The sequence below is a fragment of the Pseudopipra pipra genome, chromosome 4 (assembly GCF_036250125.1).
Source record: "Pseudopipra pipra isolate bDixPip1 chromosome 4, bDixPip1.hap1, whole genome shotgun sequence".
Lineage (NCBI taxonomy): Eukaryota > Metazoa > Chordata > Aves > Passeriformes > Pipridae > Pseudopipra > Pseudopipra pipra.
The window spans coordinates 59,119,384-59,141,208 of record NC_087552.1 but is presented as its reverse complement, the minus strand read 5'-3'; the positions used below and the strand labels follow the sequence as shown (position 1 = coordinate 59,141,208).

The 21,825-nt window shown below is 40.4% G+C and overlaps 1 protein-coding gene across 11 annotated transcripts in view; it reads left to right on the top strand.

The window, feature by feature from the left end:
* Positions 1-543: 543 nt before the first annotated feature.
* SLIT2 (slit guidance ligand 2) overlaps positions 544-21,825 on the top strand; it is a 268,470-nt gene continuing 247,188 nt past the window's right edge. For 2 of the 11 annotated variants that reach the window (XM_064653122.1, XM_064653121.1), the window contains exons 1-3: positions 1,412-2,009; positions 3,774-3,845; positions 4,984-5,055. In XM_064653122.1, the coding sequence (XP_064509192.1) occupies positions 1,834-2,009; positions 3,774-3,845; positions 4,984-5,055 (320 nt within the window). In that variant the 5' untranslated portion in view covers positions 1,412-1,833. Of the gene's footprint in view, positions 2,010-3,773; positions 3,846-4,983; positions 5,056-21,825 lie in introns of all 11 variants that reach the window. The other 9 variants (XM_064653127.1, XM_064653129.1, XM_064653130.1 and 6 more) reach the window with 9 other exon arrangements.

Below are 21,825 nucleotides of genomic sequence, written 5' to 3'. Positions count from 1 at the left end.
GGGGCTGCGTGAGAAACTCCGCGCAGCAACTCCGAGCTCCTTGCGGCGGGGAGCGGAGAGAGGAGCGGAGAAGGGCGCGGAGAGGGCAGCGGGGAGGGGAGCTCCGCGGCGCTTCCCGGGCGGGATGGGGAGACCTGCCTCCTCCGCCGCCGCCACGCTCCCCCAACTTTCATTCACCGCCGGCGCCGCCGCGCACCCCCCGCCCCGCGTTGGCCGGGCCGGGGCCGGGCCGGGGCGGGCGGCGGCGCAGCCAGTGAGCGCGGCGCGGGGCGCTGCGGGCGGGGCCGGGGGGGCGCGGCCAGGCCGGCCCTATATAGGGCGGCGCGTGGGGCGCTCCCGGCTCCGTGGGAGCGGGGCGAGGGGCGCCGTACCGGGAGAGGCGGGCGGGGGCGCCGTGCGGCCGCGTGGGGAGCGCTCGGCGGCTCGTTCGGCCGGCGGCCGCGCTCGGGGAGCACTTTCGGCGGGCGGCGGCAGGCACCTTGCGGCGGGAAGGAGAGCCGGCCGGCCTGCGAGCGGCGGTGCTATCCCATTGTTCAAGCGCAGAGATTCGGGGTGCGAGGGAGGGAGCCGGCGTGTCGCCTCCGTTCTCCCGCTGCCCCCCTCCGCCGCTTCCCTCCGCGTCGGAGAAGCGCCGCCACCGGGGAGCCGAGGGTCGGGCCAGGCTGTTCGGCACCAGCACCGACAGCTCAGGTGCACCGGCGGGAGCAGGGGAAGGGGAGCCAACCCTTCCCGAGGCGCTGTAACCTCGGTGGGCTTCGGGAGAGGAGGAAAGTTGCTCCCTTTACTGCAGCAAGCCCAGGAGCTGCTGAACTGGCCTCACGTGGAAGGACTGAGCAGTTCCCACCTTTCCCATCAGGTGCCTTTGCCGCAGCAAAACCACGGTATCCGGGAGACCACGGGGAGCAGAGTAACACCCCCTCTCCCCGCCCCTCCCGCTCTCGCTGCACATCGCTTGTTATTTTTGTCTCGCCGTGCTCCCAGGATCACAGGAGGATCTATAACTGTGATCTGTCACCGAGGAGAAGGTCGTGGATGAACTCCCTTCCAGCAGGGCAACGAATCACTTCTCGGCTGCTTATTATTATCGTGTTCTAGGACCAGCCCTTTCCTGCTAAACTTGGCCTGGGAGCGTACAGCAGGAGGGGGCGCGGGGGGTGGAGAGCCAAGCCCAACAGCATCTTGTGTGTTTGACTGATTTTTTTTTTTTTTCCCCCCTTTCCCTCCTCCTTCCTTGAGACAGTTTGATGAATGCTTGCGAGAGGGGTATGATTTGCTAAGGCGCCTCTGGCAGGGCGGTGTGTGCGCGGTGTCAGCCCCGCCGCCGCCCCCCGTGGGGCTGTGAGCGGCCCGCGGCGGGGAACGCGCGTGGGAGCGGCTGCAGCGCTGCGCGGGCCGCCGCGCAGGGAGCGCCGCTGGGGCGGACTGAGCTCCGCAGCCTCTCGCCGGGGGCTCAGCGGGGCGTCACGGCTTTGGAAGGGGCGAGGAGGAAGATAAGTAGCTCGCCCAACTCCGCCGCACCCTAAGCCTTGTGGGTTTGCTTCGCCATCGCAGGGAGTGTGTGAAGACGAGACCCCAAGTGCCGCCTCTCCCCGCCACCGACGGGCTTAGCAAGGGACGGCCCGGGCCCGGCCCCGCGCCCAGCAAAGTTGCATTCAGCCGCGGAGCGGTGCCACCCGCCTCACTTCGTCGGGGTTGTTTTCTTGACTTGGCTTTGGATAGAACGGACTTCGCTGTCTCCGCACCCTGAAAGTTGCCGGAGCGCTCCCCGCGGCGAGGAGGAGGGCGGCGCGCCCCGCGCCTCCCCGGGGCCGAGGCCGGTGGGCCCGGGCGGTGATGATGTGCGGCTGGGGGAAGCTCACCCTGTCCCTGGGGCTGCTGCTGGCGATGGCGGGCGCAGTGGCGCCGCAGCCGTGCCCGGCGCAGTGCTCCTGCTCGGGGAGCACCGTGGATTGTCACGGGCTGGCGCTACGCGGCGTCCCGAGGAACATCCCGCGCAACACCGAGAGGCTGTAAGTAACCCGGCCGGGGCGGCGGCGACCGCTCCTCAGCCTCCGGCTCCCCTCCGGGCTCCTGCCGGCTGGCGGACTGAGGTGGACCCCGGCGCCGGCCGGGTTTGGGGTCCCGACGCTCTTGGGGTGGGGGGGTTCTGTTCCCTACTCCTGCCGCTGGCCGTGCCCGCTTCGCGGCGATGCGCGGAGACGCGAGAGAGGTGTGCGCTGCTGCCATCCGCTGCCTTCCATCCCGGGAAGCCGCCGTGAGGAGCGCGGTTCCCTCCTCCGCGGGGAGCGGGGGCGGCGGGGCGGGCACCGCCGCGGCCCGGGAGGCGCCCCAAGGCGGTGGCGGAGCGGCCTCTCCCCCCGCCGGCGCCCATTTCCCGGCAAAGTTGGCTGTTACGGCTCGCCTTCCCCGAGGCAGAGCCGGGCCCGGCTCCGTGGGCGCGGGCGGTCAGGCCCCGGGCGCGCAGCGCTCCCTCCCGCACGGAGGGGCGGGCGGGGACGCGCTGCCGCCGCTGCCCCGGCGTGACGCGGGAGCTCGCGGGGCTCGGCATCTGCCGGCGGGCGAGGGCGCGCCGGGGTGCGGTAGCCGCCTTCGCACTCGCAGGGCACTAAGTCGTGCCACAGCGGTGATCCCTCCCCTCCTGTCGCGCACTCCGCGGCTAGGGGTGTTTTCTACATGTGGTCGGTTATTTATTATATCAGGCTGCCCTTCAGAGGTCTTAGGGAGTGGAAGAGGTGAGCGCATTATTTCTTGCTCTCTAATAAGTCATTTAAGTGTTGGCATATGAACGCACGTCTGGAGTGGTGGATTTCACTCAGGAAGAATATCAGGGACACATTTCTCCTGAGACTTGTGTGGTTTCTTTGCAGTGGTGTTTTGGCCACATGTGGTATAAAACACTAAAAAAATACATTTTTGTTTTCCTGACTGCGTTGGGAATGAGCTGTAATTGTTAGAGTAGCTTCCATGTAATACCACTTCCTAATGGCTTACCTCAGGAATTGCCAACTCTGGTTTTATTTGTAGTGATTGGAATTGGGAGAATTTTATATCTTGAACCCAAAAGGTTATGAAAAACAGGCATACACTCCAGAGGAAAAAGTAGTTTAGAAGTATGACCAGAAATGCTAGGGCCTAAATGCAGGTTTCCATTGCTTCTGAACATGCTTCTCATTGGGCAGTCAGTATAGCTTCCTGTGCAGCAAGTGAAGAGATAAGTTTTGGTAAAATCATATTTTCTGTCATTTACTCCAACAGTGTTATGCTTGTTTGAAACCTAATGTTTGTTATAGGAAATTAAGCTCTATTCCACATTTGTAGCCATACTAGGAAATCTGAAAGTGGCTCAAAAATTAAAATTGTCTTTGTTTCAGTTACTTAATTTCGTAACAGCCAAATAAATACTGTAGCATATATATATGTAGTAAGTTTAGTGGTTTTCTAAATGCAGTTATAACCATGTTCTGAGAGTTTTGACTCTTCTATTGTTAAAGATTTGTTGTTAAAGTTAAATATGAGCTTTATAATTGGAGGCAGAATTGACTTTTTAAGAGTCTCTTGTTACAAAGTTTCAAACTACTGCTTTCAAGATTCGAAACCTTGATTCAGTTGCTTGGAAATCAGGAACTCATGTGGTGTTAGTTGTAGGAATAGTTTGTTGTGTTCATTTGCGTCTCCTAACTTCTGAAAATGCTGTGCCTGTGAAAACAAACAAAACAATTTAAGAGTAGCTTTTGAATGTTTTAATTTTGCTGCTTATAAATTATTCTTCTTAGGGATCTTAATGGAAATAACATCACAAGAATCACGAAGACCGACTTTGCTGGTCTCAGGCATCTTCGAGTTCTGTAAGTTTTCTCTTTCTATTATTGATATCTTTTAGGACTGATGCTAGAGTTTGTAGTTACTTTTCAGTTTATTAGATGGATGGATTATTAGTTTTTAACTATTGTGCTACTGCATCTGAACTTAAAACCCCTTTGCCATGTGTTATATACTTATGCATAAGTTAGCAATTGCTTTAAATATAATTTGCCTAAATTTTTTTAATATCTCCTTGAGGTTATGAGAACTTGAGGATTTAATTTGATGTGTATTACAAGTAAGAGCTGCTAAAAGTGGTTGGAGTTAATTCAGTTCAAGGTTATGAAATTTACAGTTTACACTGAAAATGGGTGCTCTCAACCTGAACTATAGGGGAATTTATTAAGAAAAAAGTTATTCCTTTACTGAACATAAAGGGAAATCCCAGTCGATGATTGTTTTTCTGCAGTTTCTGGACAAAAACCCAACACTTTAATAGTGGATTTGAGAAAGGAATTATTTGGTTGTTTTGTTTGGGTGGGTTTTTGTTTGTTTTAAACAATTTTGTTTCAAGCACTCTGAAGGTTTTAAAATTTTGTAGGCTTTTCTTTTTTTCTGAGGACAATCTAGCTACTTATTTGATAAGGCTGGTTTAATTTGACCAAGCAGTCTTATAAGATCCTTTTTATATTTCTCTCTGAAATAGAATATAACATTGTAGTAATTTTGGATTTTGTTACAAAACAGAACTATTGTACAGCCTCTGTACAGTCTTTCACTGATGTTTCTCCCAACACCACAATTCAATATTTTAGTTTTGTTATTCTCATGTGAGACTAATATCCCCTTCATACTGTTCGACTGGAGTCTTGTAGCTTGCTGAAGAGCAGTGATGTGTGTGCAAGCATATGTGAAGTTTCTTAACTTGGGACTCTTAAACTAAATGAGTGAATGTCATATCAATTCCTGTTTCTTTTACCAAAGATTATTTTCCTTCTTTTAGGTATATGAGCCCATGTAAACTGTTGATGACAGGAGTCCGGAAGGTTAAAGTGGATGTTGCTCTAGGATAGCTGTTGTATTGTTTTAATGAATATGTGGTTGCCTCTAAGTGACCACTGTTAACACAACAACTTATCTCAGAGATATTAAAACTTATATATAAAAATTTCTGTATTTCAGTCAGCTCATGGAAAACAAGATTAGTACTATTGAGAGAGGAGCATTCCAGGATTTAAAAGAGCTGGAGAGGCTGTAAGTATTTTTTGTTCTAAAAGTGTTAACTTTTTTTTGGTCAAATTAGTTGTGTGTTAAGGTACTCAGGCTTCAGATTTTAAGTTTTTGTTTATAAACTTGGGATTTCTAGCCTTATTGAGACAGAAGAGAAATAAGAAATTCTCAAGCAGTATGTATGGGACTCGGTTGGGAGGGGAGCATTCATGAACAGTCCAGATTTGAAGTGTAAACTGCAATTGTCCTGTAAGAAATAGTTTGAATACGATCAGATATTGTCACCTGAATCTTGAATGCACAAGGACTTTTAAAAACATAAATACACCAAAAAAGCCTGTTTGGACATACTGTGTTAGGTGCTAGTCTTGGAGATGTTAGATGTTTCATACAATGTCTTGTTGGACGTAATTACTGGTTATAAAATATTGTTATGTAGTATGAAAGCAGTAATTGAATTCTACTCCAGTTTTTATATGATTAAAGCTTTTACAAAGGCTTAGAAAAATTTAGCTTTCAAAAATTATTTGAATTTGGATTTAAAAAAAAAGATTGAGTACTGCGGGGAGAGAAGATGGAGCAGAGATGAGGGGATCTTGTGTGATGAAGCTGAAGTACAAACACCTGCTTGGTTGCAGTGAGACTTAGAAAATGAGTAGTTCCCAAACTAGCTTAGCTTTTTATAATAGCTGCTTAATTTTCGGTGTGTGCCTTCTTATTTTGTTGCACTTCAAATGCAAATGTTTTTTAAAATGTATTGCACAACTTGGGACACTTGACTTGTTAAAGGCAAGATGCTGATTGTTGGATGTAGTTTCAGTTTGGAGTCAGGAAAGTCCAGGAATGTCACTGTATTAATGTATGTTCATGTAGAACTTCAGAGTGGTGCCTTCATTCTTAGGCATCTTAGTTGCTGCATTTTCATTATATCACCTTTTTTTTAAGAATGCCTCTAAGCTCTTGTTTAGTTTTTCATATGCTGCTGCTTTAACTTCATAAAAGTATTTCTACTTTAATCCATTGAAAAGCAGCACTGGCCTGAACATGGTTTGTCTTATTAAAGTTGCTTTGTATCCACAGCTGCTGTGTGTTTAAAACAAAAACCCCCACAAACCATTATGGTTTGGTTGGTCATTTTCACAAAGTTATTCAAGAGACTTAGTAACCACCAGCGTAATTATGATACTTCTATAATAGTTGAAATATTATGTATTTGAGATAATTACCTCATTTTTTCAAATAAACCAAAGTAACTTTTTGACCTAAAAATGGAAATGTTATTATATAGTACAACTTTTTTTTAATAAATTTTAATGAGATTGATTGCTCTTCAAAAAAAAACCTGACTATGCATTTCTAAGTCGTATTAAAACACTTAATGCAATGCTTTTTACAATGTGTTTTAAACTTTGTACAAAGCATAAGGATTTAGTAAAGCTTCTCCTGCTGAGGTATATATTGTAATAATATATACACATACCTAAATTTGGTTTATAAGGTCTACATAAAAAAAATAAACAACAGTTTAGTTCATATTGCAAAAGTAAGTACATGTACATGAAACATTAATAAACATTAGAAGACTCGTGCTTTCACTGTGAATCTGGTTTGACACTGAGATACCAAATGCTTGCAAAGTCTTAAAACAGTTTATAGTCAGCCTTATTTCTTGATTATATCGAAGTAAGATCTTGCTATCTGACTTATTAACAAATTTCGAAAAACTTTTAAACTTGTCATACTTTCAAGGCACTTACTGGTAATATTTTTGAAGTATAGAATTGTAATACTAGAGAAAAATGAACTTCAGTAGTAAAACTGATTTGTCTGATGTGCTTGTATTTTGCTGTTACATTTTCTGGTTTTTTTGTTTGGTTTTTCTGTGATAACTGGACAGCGGTAGATATTTACATAAGACACTAGTTCTGAAGAGAAATTACGGCTACTTTTGTGAGTTATTTTTCTTCACTATTCAGCAGGCAAACTGACATTTGAAAATTTAGTTATTTAGACCTATGAAGTCAGATTGTGTTTTGTCTTCAGAATTATTTTGTATCTGCTCCAACACTTGTCAGTTTCTTTAATTTGCTGGAATTCAGTCAGTGTTAGGTGTGTGGGTGACTTGTAATTTGAATATATATGCAGGATGTCTTTAAACCGCCCCAGCTGTTGGCTAAGAGCAAATATTTCATATTTGTGAGGAAAAGCTGAGAAAATTCTTCTTGTTTACAACTGCCAAGTCCATCTGATGAAGGCGCATTGTTATCTGACAGCCAATTCATCTCCTTGGGATTCGGAAATCCAAAATGATTTCTCAGGAAACCTGTGAGCACTTCCTTCAAGTATTTTCTTTTATACATTAAATAGCAAGCACTTTAAAGCTTTTTATTTTTTTTTCAATGTGTAAGTGTAGGGTGTCACATTTTCACTCTAAATGTAAAGTGCCAAACTTCTGTCAAAGAATACCTGACACAGACCTTTTAGCATGCCAGCAGAAGGTATAAGAGAACCTTATTACAATTTAAATGAACTCAATTTGGTTTATCAGATTGTTTACATTTAATATTTCTTATGTTGAAATATCCTGTGCTAGTGTACAAGCTGAATTTTAAAATATATTTCCCGTACTTCAGTACTTTCTTTAATGTGAAAACAGACTTTCACTGTAGTGGCCCTTTGGGGAAAAAAACACCCATCTCTCTAACCGAAGTGGTGGTTTTTTTGGTTTTTGGTGTTTTTTCCCTTTTAACTGGAATTTCAGTTACAAATTTTTTTTTAGACCAATTACTCTGATTTCCAGGGAACTGTTTGGTTCGTCAGTGAGTTACTTGTGTATACTCCTTTTTAGAACTTGGAATCCAAAACGCTGAATATCCTCAGCTCTCTCTAGTGAAAGGGAAGACTTGAAGCACTTTGCAAAATTAATCTCAGAGAGAAGAAACTCTCATCCTTCTCTTCAGAAGAGAGGAACTGCTTAGGATATGATTTGATTAAATCTGTGTATATACCTCTCTCAGATGGTTTCTCCTGTAGTTTACCAAAACAGTAACAAATCTCTAGTATACAAGGTAGATGTGGTAGTATGTACACAAAGCTATTTAGACCTAATATGCTTCACAATGGGAATTTGTGTCACACCAGAGTAATTGTAGAAGTGCAACGGAACTGAAAGCTACAATAAATACTGCTGTAACAACTGATTCTTATTACAGCAGCCCTGTGTTAAAGTAAAAATGTTCAGTTTGCAATTAATGATTGTATAGGTATGCCTGCTACGTAAGAACTGCGGGGGAAAATGAGGTGGAAACTAGCAACTTAGTAAGTTATAGGTCTGTGGGAAGTTAGTAGCTGGAGAAACCCTGGCTAAGGTGATTTTCCTGTAAGCCTTTTAGTTGCATACTTCTGTGAGAAATCTTCAGTCAAATAAATGGGTATACACTGCACTGTTTACTTAGTCCCAGTCTTCTGCAGTCCTGAAGTGCTTTAAGGGCTGAAATCTTAAGGCTCCAGTGCAAGCCAGTTTGGTGCAATACTGCCTGAACCAGTGAGTCTGCCACGAATATGGCTTTCTCATTGCCTGTATCTTGAATGGAAGAATCACATGGTCTGTTGTTTTGTGTAGATGCTCTGTCTGCTGAAATAACCAACCCTCTTTGATAGAAAAATGGGCTGTAGGTGTTGAAGTTCAGTTGGGACAGCTTATACCTTTGAATACATCCCAAAGCAGTACCAAAAACTCTTGGATTAATTATGATCTTGACTGTCCTGTATTTAACATCTGCAAGAGTTTCTATGTTAACTAATTACTTGTATGAGCCCACGTACCTGAGCAGGGCCTCTAAAGAGCATGTGGATGTTCAGTACATGGCAGTTCCCACAGGGAAGGGATTGGGATATGACCTGTTATGTTGCGTGAGCCTCTGACATAGGCCACAGTGATGTATCAGTGTTGGGTATGTGTATATATATATATCTGCTTCATGTCAGGGAAACAAAAAGGATCTAGGTATGGAGGATTTTGACAACATTTATGGATTTCCAGAGACCACCGCTTATTATGGGAGACAAAACCTTTTGAAACGATTCCTTATGAGAATGTGGAATTAAACACTTGTTTCTTCTTTCTTCATGAAACTGTCGTCTTGGGTGTGATGTTTATAATAGTTTGAAATAGTCTCTTAAGATAGCAAGATAAACTGTACATCTCCACTTTCTGAAAACTATTAGACACAGCTTTAAAAATTATTTTTAATAAATGTAGGCTGTTGTTATCCCCAAGGCCACCTCCTTCTGTGGTGTTGCCGATACTGCTCAAAATATCCCAGTGTTTTTACAAGTCATTGCCATCTGGAGGGAAGTATAAAACTTGGTTGAAGACAGCTGCTGTAGACTGAACCACTTCTATTGTAAGCTACTTAAATCTAAAATTTCTGTACAGTTCTTTGTACTCCAGAAATACAGTGTAGTCAGATTTTGAGGGCTGATTATACTCTTGTTTAAAAAGAAGAGCAGTTACCTTTTCATTTAAAAAAAAAATTTTTTTTTGGCTGACAGGAATGTTTTTGTCATAATCTTTCCTAATATTTTTTTAGGTCTAATAGTTGGGATTCCAGCTGTTATCATTCTAAAACTATGCTAAACATGGAAAAAACATGTCAGGATAGGAAGAGTTTACAGCAATTGTTTGAAAACTACCCACATTTTTTTTTTTTTCTGTATCTGTGAATAATCCATTGAGGCAACAGTATGCCCCTAAAATGCTAATTTGGAGTCTGATTCTGCAGACATTTACCATGTGAATAACTTGGTTTGCATGAGTAGTCCTACTGATTACTCCTGTGAGAAAGGTTGCTTGTGTGGCCTAAAAAGTTTCCAGGCCAAGACCCTACACTTTTGATACTTGACTAATAAAATTTATTTCTAAAATGTCAATTTATGATCTTAATAGTTCTAAAGTGTTACCTGTGTAGACAAGCCAAACTAAAAAGAAACAAAACCAACCCACAAACAAACAAACAAACAAAAGGCCACCAACCCCCATGAAATGTATTTCTGCTGTAGTGTGTAGATAAAACATTACTCTCACAGAAACAACTGCAATCTCTGAGTTAGTATCTAAGCAAAATCTCCCCTCCTGCCTGTACCTCCCCAAAAATCAGCTCCCCTGAGCTGCATGGTGTGAATAAGTTGAAATCAGGAGGTCAAGAAAAGAATGCCGTAAGGTTGAACATCAAGTTGGTACATGAAATAGCTTTTAAACCGAAATTATTGATGTTGTATTTTTGTGTTTCTTACAATGCATTACTGAATGATGTGGCAAGAAATATTTCAAGAACTAAATGTTTTGTAACTGTTCATTCTTTTTTCTAAATTTTTACAACACAATTCTAAATTGTCAAACTGAGGAATTGTCTGTACTTGCTATTTATTTGGGCTCCATATCCACAAATACATTCAAACAAGGTAATAAAAGTTAACATGATGGGAGCATTTACTTAGGTGTGTACTTATGAGTGTTTGAGTAGTACGGAAAGTCACTATGGTTTTGTTCATGGTACATATGAACAATTTGAAATTTACAGATGTGTCACAGCACAGAAAGAAAAGTATATTTCGACTAAATAGTTTCAAGGAAAAGTTCTTTCTAGTTAGAAAAGAAACTACTTCGATTTCTGGATATAAATTTTTATGTGAAACTGCTGTGCTTGCAGTTTCTGCAGCAAGGGCTTAATTATAACCTCAATAAATAGGAGTTGATCTTGTTAAAAATATTAAATAGGATTCAATAAAATAAAGTGGGGTTTAGCTGTATTTCACATATTACAGGGTTAGAATTATCCATTTGAGCTCTTTCAGATAAATGTAGTAAACTACTACGCTGCATTAGTAGGTTTTGAAATGGTAGAATCAAAAGTGACTTAGGAGTTACCATGATCTCTGAATGCACGGTGTTTTATGGAGCATCTCATCTTGCAAAGTCATGCATAGCAGGATGGACTAAGAAATAAAACAGTCCATCTGGGATAAAAACAAATACAGTTTATCTTGGACAATAGTGTCCATTAGGCCTGGGCATTTATTGAGGGAATTAACAGCTGCTTCAAAATAGACTATGAACTAGTACTGCTCTTTCTGCCTAGTCTAGAAAAGAGCTGCACTATATTATGTGTATCTTCTTTCTTAGGGTGCAGACTTACTGTATCACTGATGGGATAAAACATACTGTTCAGAGATTAAAATAAACCTATATGCTAACTTTTTATTATGTATTGATATGTGGCATGAGACTGCAGTTTTATTCCAATTACTTGACTAGCTTTATTGATAAAATGTAAATTCCAACTAGGAAAATACTAACTTCTAGGAATAGCAGGATTTTCATGATTCTTTAAATGTGAACTGTATCAATAAATTAATCCCAGAATAATTAGTTTGGGCTGAACTTTGTCTTTCTGGGTTTTGAATCTCTGATAATATATAGTCATTTCAGTTACAGAAGAGAAGCGTAAGAAACGGTAGATTTTACTTCTGTGAAATTATATGATCAAAATTCAGGGGCAGAGACTTCTGGAAAAAATGCCAAATGTCATCTGTTTTTATGGTACAGTTTTGCAGTTTTAGCTGAAGCAAAATTTGATTATTTTTTTTTTTTCTGGTTTACAGACACTTAGGTGTGAAGTGTAAAGGCTGTTGTGGAATCTTAGGACCCCTGATGAAAAATGCCGTATTAGCAGTGGAGTCACCACTACTATTCCAGGAATAATTTATATCACTATCATACTTAAAAACACAGCCAATAAATGAACAGTGTTTCATCTTGTGCTTGATTGTATATAGTGTCAATGAAATCAGTTTTTTGGTCGTAAGATCTTGTGTTATAGTACAGAAGTTGTACTGAGCTCTTAGAATAAGTTCTTAGCTCTTTAGCTTGAAATTATTCCCCAGTTTCTTTTCTCACTGAATATTGGTCTTTATTTTGGTGTGGAAGTTCCTTACTGAATCTGAGAACTAATTTATTTAAGTTGGGGTACATTCTGAACAGTTTTGACTGCTGCAGACAGGAAAGTCTTAATTCAGACTGCCTACAACTCAGGGGGTTATGTATGTGCTTGTTTTTTAAGACTGCTCAATGTTATGACTTCCTCCCCCCATAGCATTGATACTTAATTATCTGTCTGGCATCAGTCTGAATGCATGAGCATTTGAAGAGTTAATGCCTTCACTCTTGTGTGTGATAGGTAGTAGAAGAATAATGAGTTCAGGTAACGAATACCTGTTTTTGAACAGCCCTGAAGGGGTGAACAGTTATTCCTTGTTAATCATGGACGTGAAAAATCCTTCTTTTAGCTAATCCTACATAGTTAAGGGCAAAGCATAGCACATTCCTCATCTTGGAACAAACAGGAGACTGAAGCCTGCAGTGCTAATCACTTACCAAGGGAATGTGGGACTATCTTACATGAATTGTACTGGGGCACCTCTATTTACAGTTAAAAAAATAAAAAATACTACAGTAATTATTCTATATTAGCAGACTTTTGTCAAAGCAACTTCAAATATCTTCTCTAAAAATGTCTGGTGAATCAGAAATACACAAAGGCCGTCTTTGAAGACAGTATTTAAAAAGATGCAATATTCTAATGGAATTTAAAAAAAAATCAGAAGATAGCTACATTTCGATGACAGAATACTACAAAATGTTTGATAAAACTATAGGTCCAAGAGCAATTTTCTTCTAAAAGCCTTTTCAATGCCTGCTGTTATTTTTAGTATTTTTTATTCATCTGACTGTCTTTTCTCATGGGACTCCTTTAATAGGTCTAGAAGTCAAATTGCAGTGAGAAGTCCTGTTTGCTCTTTGCAGACCTTTTTACGAATTCCAGGGCAGGAAGGCTGTTTATTTTTCCCACATCTGTTTTGTGCTCATCCTTTGTGACATTGTTTGCTGGATGCTCTTGTTTCTTGTTTCCTCTGAAATGGGTAATTTGCACTGTTGCAAAATGGTGAAACCAAATCTGAATCTGCAGAACTGTGCCAGTGTTTTTGTTTCAAATGGTGTTTTGTGTTTGGAAGCTATTTTAAATTGATTCTACAGAGCACTGATATTAAACTCAATGCTATAAATTTTAGTTTTAGTCTATAAAAATCATATTTATTTGTTGCAGACAGTTCAATTTTTTTAAAACTGATTTAATATTAGATGACCACAGGTGAAAATTGAGTTATCATCATTTTAATATAGAATATGTGAAAGAACATCAAAGATGCTCCTTATTTTAATAGCAGAAACCACACTTCTATCTGGAATTTTACAGTTAAACTCCAAAAATGTATGAGGAATCTGGCTGCAGCTTCAGTGACTCATAGTGTTATATTACCTCATTTACTATGAGGAGTCTGGTTGAAACTTCATCAGAAGAAATGTTTTATTCTCCTTCATAATATGTAGTGCATTGTGCTGGCTTGTCTTTAATAATAGTCTAGACCGATAATCAAAAACAATGTGGCAAAGTCTCCCTTAATTTTTTTAAGGAACACCAGCCTTTCTGGCTTTGTTTTGGCAGGACGTCTGTACAGGTGCGATAGAAAAATACTTGAGTGAAAACTTACTGCGGTAGCTCAGTGCCAGAAAGACAGTTACAAGCCTATCAGGACTATCCCCAGGCCTTTCTCGTGTTTCTAAAGAATCTGTTCAAACTCTAGTTAAATTCCATATAATAGAGTGGCTTCCCCTTCCCTCTTTCTTTGCCTTTTTTTTTTTCCTGTTTTTTTTTTTTTTTTTTTTTTTTGGCTTGGAAGTGATCCCAGGTGTTGTCAAAGATCATCTTTGTTTCATCTGGTACTTGAACCTATATTGCTCCATGGAGGTTTTATAACTTCTGTTTCCTTATTTGTGGTATACTTTATAGAATAAAATCCAATAAATTAGCCTCATGAGATTGTGGAGGTTTGAAGAAGTCTCTGAAGATTGTCCAGTCCCACGCCACAGATTAATACAGGGTCAATCAGAGCAGGTGGCCGAGGGCTGTTTTCAGTTGAATTTTGAACATCTCCCAATGACGGATAATCTACAGCCTTTCTGGGCAACCTAAGCCAGTGTTTGACTACCCTTGCAGTCAAAAAATTTTCTTAGGTCTAAGTGCAATTTTCCTGTACTTTGATTTGTGCCCATTGCCTCTTGTTCTTTCCCTGTGCACCTCTGAGAAGAGTCTGGCTCAGTCTTCCTTGCTTGGGAAGGAAGTGCATTGCTTATTTATACACATAAAGTATTTATACACATTGAGATATCTCTGAGCCTTCTCCTCCTCAGGCTAAAGAGTCCCAACTCTCTCAACTTCTCCCAGTGTGCTTCAGTCTGCCTCCTTACTAATCTTAGTGGTCCTTCCCTGGACTTGCTCCAGTATGTCCATGTCTCTCTTGTAATGGGGAGGCCAGCACTGGGCACATCTCTCCAGGTGCCTCCCTAGCGCTGATTGTAGGGAAAGACTACCTGCCTTGACCTGCTGGCAACACTCTTACTATTACAGCCCTGGATGCTGTTGTCCTTTGGTGCATGGGCACATTGCTGGCTCCAGTTCAATATCTTATTCACCTGGACCCCAGGTCTTTCTCTGTAAAGCTGATTTCCAACTGGTGGTTCTCCAGTGTGTGCTGGTGTATGCTGTTAGTCTTCTCCAAGTGCAGAGCTTTGCACTGCTCTTTTGTTGATCTTCACAAGTTTCCTTTTAGAACAGTTCTCCAGCCTGAGTCTCTCTGACAGGCAGTGCACACACCTTGTGTATCAGTCATTCTTTCCAGTTCTGCATCATCTGCAAACACGCTGAGGGTGCACGGTGTCCCATCTTCCAGATTGTTGATGAAATTTTGAACAGTACTGGTTCCAGTACTGACCCCTGGGGTACATCACTAGTGACTGTTCTCCAGATGGACTTTGAGCCCCTGATCACAGCCCTTTGAACTTGACGCTTCAGGTAATTTTCGATCCACCTCACCATTGGCTTTTGTAGCCTGTACTTTATCAGTTTGTCTATGAGGACAACCATTATGAATGACAATGTCAGAAGCTTTACTGAAGTCAGGATGAACAACACCTACTGCCCTCCCCTCATCTGCCAAGTTCTTTATGCATTGTAGGAGGCTATCAGGTTAGTCAGGCATAATTTTCCCTGTTGTAAATCCATGCTGACTACCCCCAGTCATCATCTTGTTCTTAGTGTGTCTAGAACAGAAATAGCTTCTCTTTTGCTCTGTCACATTCCCAAGCATTGAACTGGAGCTTCCCAACCTGTAGTTTCCTAGCTTTTACTTTGTTTTTCAGGCTTTTTAGTGCCGTAGGTAGAATTAAGAAGAGTAGTGACCAACTATTCATAGAAATATCCTTTCTGTTGAAACAGTAAGGAATACAGAAGCTTCCAGAAAACAAAAGCCTTAGTTTCTTTCTTTTCTTCATAGTAAAACCCCCTCTTTTTAAAGGCAAAGTGAGTATAGACCTCTGACAGTGCAAAACACTGTTCTGCATAATGTAGGGAGAATTGATTGTGGTAATTTTGGACCTGACATCAAACTCATGGGAGAAGAAAATGAAGAAGAGAAAATATGTTAGGGTTCAAGTAGTGTACACTAGTACAGTGTAGTACTGTAGTACTACAAATAAGAAACTGAGTTTGCAGTAGTATCCTGATTCTGTTCAGAATTTTATTTTTTTTTAACTGAAACAAATATCTAATAGATACTTGAAATTAAATGGAGACTAAGTTAGATATCTTTCATAGCTAGTCACTGTTTAGCCTGGAAAATGGAGCTGTGCTTAAGTGGTTTTTGACCTGGGGAAAACTTTCTTGGCCATCCAAATGCTGTAATATCAGTCCTAAACTTCTCAGATTCCAGTTTTTATTCATGAGGTTGGTAAACTTGATATTGTTAGGCTTAATGAGATTATGAATAGTTTGACTAGAGACACAAGATCTTTGCAGAGAATTCTTAATGGAAAAACTGGCACAGTCTTTTGCTTAGCTCTTAGTTTTTGGGCCTTTCTCTCACTTGATGACATGTTCATTCAAGTCACATTCATGGACAGCAGTTGCCAGATGTGTTGAAGTTCAGCATATTGTGGCTTTGGACGTGGATACACAAATGTTTTCTGCCTCTAGCAGATACAGCAACATGTTTTTTGTAGCAAAGTAGTAAGACTTGCCTTCCTTTCAGACATAAGTCTAAGTCAAGCTCTCTATAAAATTCTCTGGTGAGGCAATAGGAGTCATGTATTCTGAACTCTATTATTCTAACCGTATCAGAGTCAGACTTTTAGGACTTCATGGTTAAATAAAGCCATGGAGATGATTTGGGTGCTGTGCACTAGCTTTCTGTTTTAAGGTTCTTGGATAATTTTGTAGGTTGATTCTGTATTTCCTGAGCTCATAACTGATGTTAGACCTTTCCAGAGGATGCATATCCCTGTAACATCTTGGAACTACTTAGGGAGCCTGGTGGACTCAGTCCTTGTGAGTAGAAAGTACTGCTGCATGAACACACAGAGGTTTGATTACTGACAAGCATTGAAATTTTTAAAAATTTAACTGTAATGAAAAAAGGCTTTTGTGCTTTTAAACTTTATGTATATTTTGCAAATGAGCTTCAGTGAAATGTTACGTGGTATTTTCAAATGAGTGTAAGAGTAATGACTTCTGCTGACAAACAGATATGGATGTGCTCCTTTCTAGAGTACAATTTCTAAGCTGTACAGTGCTGTGTGCTACTATGTGCAGATAGTGTATTTACTTCTCTTGGTTAACTTTGAAAGAGGAATGAAAAATAATGATTTATGCTACCAATAAGTTTGTGTGAGTTGGAAGCCTTCTATCCTTCCTGAAGCAATGGTGGTAGAAGAAAATGCATCTGTACCTCGTATTTAGAGTTTTGGAAGGCTGTCATTCTCTATGCACCCAATGGGATAGGCTGTTTCTAATTAAAGAGTACAGCTGATTTATAACTTACTTGGAACAGCTCTTAACTTCAATCAGTTTTCAAGTTATCTTTGAGTGCTTCTGTTGTTTTAGAGGGCCTATGGGTAGAAGTACCTCTACTTGAACTAAAACCCACTGGAAAATTACTTATGTGGGACAAAATAGCAGCCTTCCAGTACCTGTGAGGTGCTTATGAGAAAGCTCAAGCCAGACTCATTGCTGTGGTGAGTCAAAAAGCATAAATTGAAATGGGAAGTATGACTGCATACTTGGGAAGTAGGGACACACCTGGGAAGTATGGGCTACAAATGAGAAGTAAGGACACATCATCTTCACTATGAGGACAGTCAAGCACTGGAACAGCTCACTTGCCCACAGAGGCTCTATAGTCTCATACAGCTTCTGTGGCTGTATGTAGTTGATACCACAGGATCAGAAACAAGTTACAGTGAAGGCTGTAACAAGTCTGTGAAACAAACAGTTCACCTGCTTGTGAACTATAGCAATTGCAGATGATTACATTGTACAAAGTATAATTAAGATTTTTTTTTTTCTCCCTTCTGCCCTCATGTGTGATTGCAACTGGATCATAGTTATTGTGGTATGAAAACTTGAGAGAGATGTCAGAACAGATTTGTGGCATGGCCAGACCTCAGTGGGTTAGATACGTTGTTACTGGGACCATAATGTGCTCTCCCTGGAGTGTACCTCTCTCTCTGTCATCCTCTAGGTATCCTCTGGCTGCATGCAGAAGACAAGTAAAATTCAGATATGTACCAATTTCAGCTAAGATAGTCTGTTCTCTTGAACCAGTAGTTCAAATCAAGCCCCTTTTCTTTGCTTACCTTACTGTTGCTTCCTTCACAGTGTAACTTACTGTTTGTCTGTACTTACTTATCTGCCTGTTGGTATTGAGCTTCCTTTAAAGAGTATTTTCTCCCCCTCACTTGTCAAAGATTTTCATTCTTTGTCTTTAAATTGACCCTTCTGTATACTCCTTCCATCATTTCACTTTGAAGATGCTTTTCCAGTCTTTATTGTGTTTAGAAGACTGAGCTCTGGGAGCTTTAAGCTGAGGTATGTGAAATACTTTGTGTACTCTAGATAGTATGTGGACTTTGCTTGAATTAGTCGTGAAGAACTCAAAAATTTACCTGTGTCAGGGTGTCAGTTTGCCCAATCTCTTTCTTCCTAAAGAGACGTTCAGCAACAGAAGGAAAAAGTGATATATACTTTAGTTGCAGCTATGCCTCAGGTTTTTTTTTTTTAATTGAAAGAATTATATGATATTGGACCCTCATCCATTTAATTTTGGACGCTGCAAATGGACTTCACAGTCCAAGTTATTGCAATATTAGAAGAGATTCTCCAGTACACTTTCTGTTGCTCACACCACTAACACTTTGTCTCTTCTGAGCTCTTTACCTCTGCCTGAAAAACATAAATATTTATAGCTCATTTGGAAAACTGAATAGTAGCAGTGTGGAATATATCTCCGCTGTTTCTTCAATGCTTCACCTTGAACTTCCTGCCAGTTCTGGGATACCAGTTCAATTCATGAAACTGAAATTTCTCACATTGCCTCAGGGGAAACTCTGCCTGCTAGGTAGCTGTGGTGAGGTGTCTGCCAACACACATTGAAATAAAATGTGGTGGAGTGTTTCTGATTGTTTTTAGTCTGCAGTGGCTGTAGTTCTTTACAGTCTGCACCCTTGGATTCTGTGGTCCATCTGTGCTTACCTTGAGTTCCAGCTCCATGGAGAAAGAGGATCATGTCTTTCTCGGTCACTCTTGTTCCACTGCATTTGTGTGTTCTGGATAAGTGTTGTTGTTTCAGATAAAATTAACCATGGGGTCACCTGAAAAAGTTGAACTGTTGGGGAACCATGTATATTAGTGAACCATTTTAAAACAGTAATGTATTTTCTGGACTCCTTGTGTGACTCTGTCCAAAGATTGGAAACTCTTCATAGTGACTGTTGAATGGGAAGCTGTTGAGTCCTGTGGTATTAGGCTGTGTGTTTCAGATTTGCTCTGCATCCTTTTTCCCAATCACATACCTGTAGTTTCATAACATTTTTTTGGACAGAACTATCTACTGTAGTCCTGAAAAATTTATTTCAGTGAAGTTCATAAAATCTCCTTATAGGAAACTTAAAACATCAAATTGACCCCTTTAAAAGCATCTGCTGTAACTTATTAGATGTAAAGAATAGCTGAAGCCTCTTTCTGAAGTATGGAAAAGGACATATTTCCTGTTATTTCCTTCATGAAAATTAGTAATGTTTTATGTTCTTAATCACAGGCAATAAATAAAGAATGGTCAAATTTTTGGTAGAGAAAGCTTAGTTCTAAAAGAAACTTCAGTGAGTGGGATGAAATTATTCCAAGTAAAAGCTACAAAATACAGGATTCACAAAAGATCAGTAATTTAACTTGTGTATTCCCTTAATTCACTTAGTGTTCAAACAGCAAGCATTTTAATTTTGTAAAAGGCAAAATAAAAATGTGTGTTGAAACACTAATTTAAAGTGCCAAGCTCACTTGGTAGAAACTGTTGAGATGTGAGGATAGTGCTGTTTATTGCTAGTTTAATGGAACTTGATTTATTGTCCAGAACTTAGATTTGAAAGTCTGCACAGCAGCACATGCATCAGTATTTTAAAGGTATACTCAGTTGTGTGGGCCATGTGAACTGCAGGTAATACCAGAAACTCCTGATCTAAGGTATTAACTCTTTTTATATTAGAGCAAGTATTTTGCCTGTAAAGTATCTTTTGGAGTGATGCTGTGTGTTCCTGTAAGACTCTTGTAGCATTTAGTGAAAGGCAGCTTGCCTGATGAACTTGATCATTGTACTATAGTGCCTTTTTTGTGTTACACAGAACTTCCACAAAATAACAGATACTGAGTAAATTTATTGCCCTTTCAGTTACAGCTCACCATTTTTGTCTAGCACCCAAACTTGATAGAGTTCCTAAGAAATACCAACAGACGTTTTTGTCCCGAACAGCTATTTGGAGACTAACTTACCAAATTTTTACCCTGCATGTTTTTCCATGTAATTTTGGATCTGTAATCATGTACTTAGAGGTTTAAGTCTCTATTTTGCTAAAAGAAACAGTGAATGAATTTTATTTTTCTTTTTATTTAATTTGTTCAGGTTTAGTATTTCTTAATTTCATTTTCACAATATCTTTGGATCACAAATGTAACTGTTACTTTGACAGACCTTTCAGTTTTGTGGTCTTAGTATATACATTCATATACAAGTTTACTAAAGGTCAGAAAATTTATATTTTTAAATGACCTCATCCACAAACATGAAAATATATCACTTTTTTGCTTTTAGGTAGGTAAGGTTTTCTTCTTAAGTAGTGTTCAAATCAGAAGTGTTCCACTAGCCATTAACTTATTTATAGCTCTATCTTTCATTTATATGCAAAATTTTCTTTTGACTGATTTGGAAATGTGACTTGCAAGATCACAGTTCGGATTTTTTTTTTCCTACTTACTTAGCTGCATTGTCACTCATCTCTCTTATCCCACTAGTGTAGTCCTTCCTTTTCAGTTTTTTCACTCTAAATTCTCATTTAATCTCTACATGCATGATTTAGATTTCTTCTGCTTAAAGAAATCAGAATTTCTGATGCTTGACTAACAAGAAGGAACCTGACATTAAGACTGGATAATTATGGATATCTAGAACTCAAAAAGCTGACTGTTTGCTAATGGTTTGAAATGTGTGAACGGATCTGTGTGTACATAAAAATATTTCTAAGATTACTTTACTCTCATCAGTAGTCACACTGAGCTTTAAGGGAGCAATACCTAAGTTCACTAAACCATGGAGCTATGTAAAATTGGTTTTTTGAATGTCTGTGTGTATCTACATGGGAAGTCATGAAAAAAATCTTTAAACTGGAAAGACCTTTATGTGGAACAATGTTTATGCAAAACAAGCCCTGAGAGGCTAAATAGACTTAATTATTTAAATTCAACCCTAAGACTAACAAACAGGAAAATCTGAACCTGTATGAAATTCTAAAACTTAATTTTGCGAAACTGCTGCCCAACATATTTTTTCACTTTGTGGAATGTCTTGGTAGGAGTCTATTGATGTATAGATACATCAATTGGATAATATCTATCTATCTATATATATCTATATATATATATATATCTGTATATCTATCTATCTATCTATCTATCTATCTATATCTCAGATAATCCCATGCAGTCTGGTGTCTAGGAATGCCCTGAATTATTGTATTGACAAGCATCGTGCATTGCAGACTGTGCCTTGTGATAAGGTTTATGGAACAAAACAGCTTGTTCCAGTAGGTTGCTTTGCTTGAATGGCAGGTGGCATGTGTGGAGCATTTCTTAAAAACAACCAAAAAACCTATTTTGAGCTTGACTTCTTGACTGGTATGACTGTAAGCTCCAGGGCTGTCACTTGCACACAGCAGAGATAATAATCTGCATTGTATGTTGAAAAAAGAGATCATGAAAATAAAATATATTTGTCTTGGCCAGTGGTTGTTCTGCTGTGTATGGCTATAATACAGTGGGCTTTGATCTTGTCACCTCAGTTTAAGCAGCTGTGACCCTGGTCAGCATGCTCAGCGAGAAACTTAACAGACAAATGGGTACCTTCCAGATTTCAGTTGCAGTTTTTCATTTGTACACTGTCTTAGTTACAACTAATCATATTATATTTAACTTCCTCAAAATTCCTGTATTTACAGCTATAGAGAAAAAAACTGCATTAAAAAAACCCCAAAAGACACCCCCTCAAAACCCTGTAATGCCAAATATAAGCTGTGAC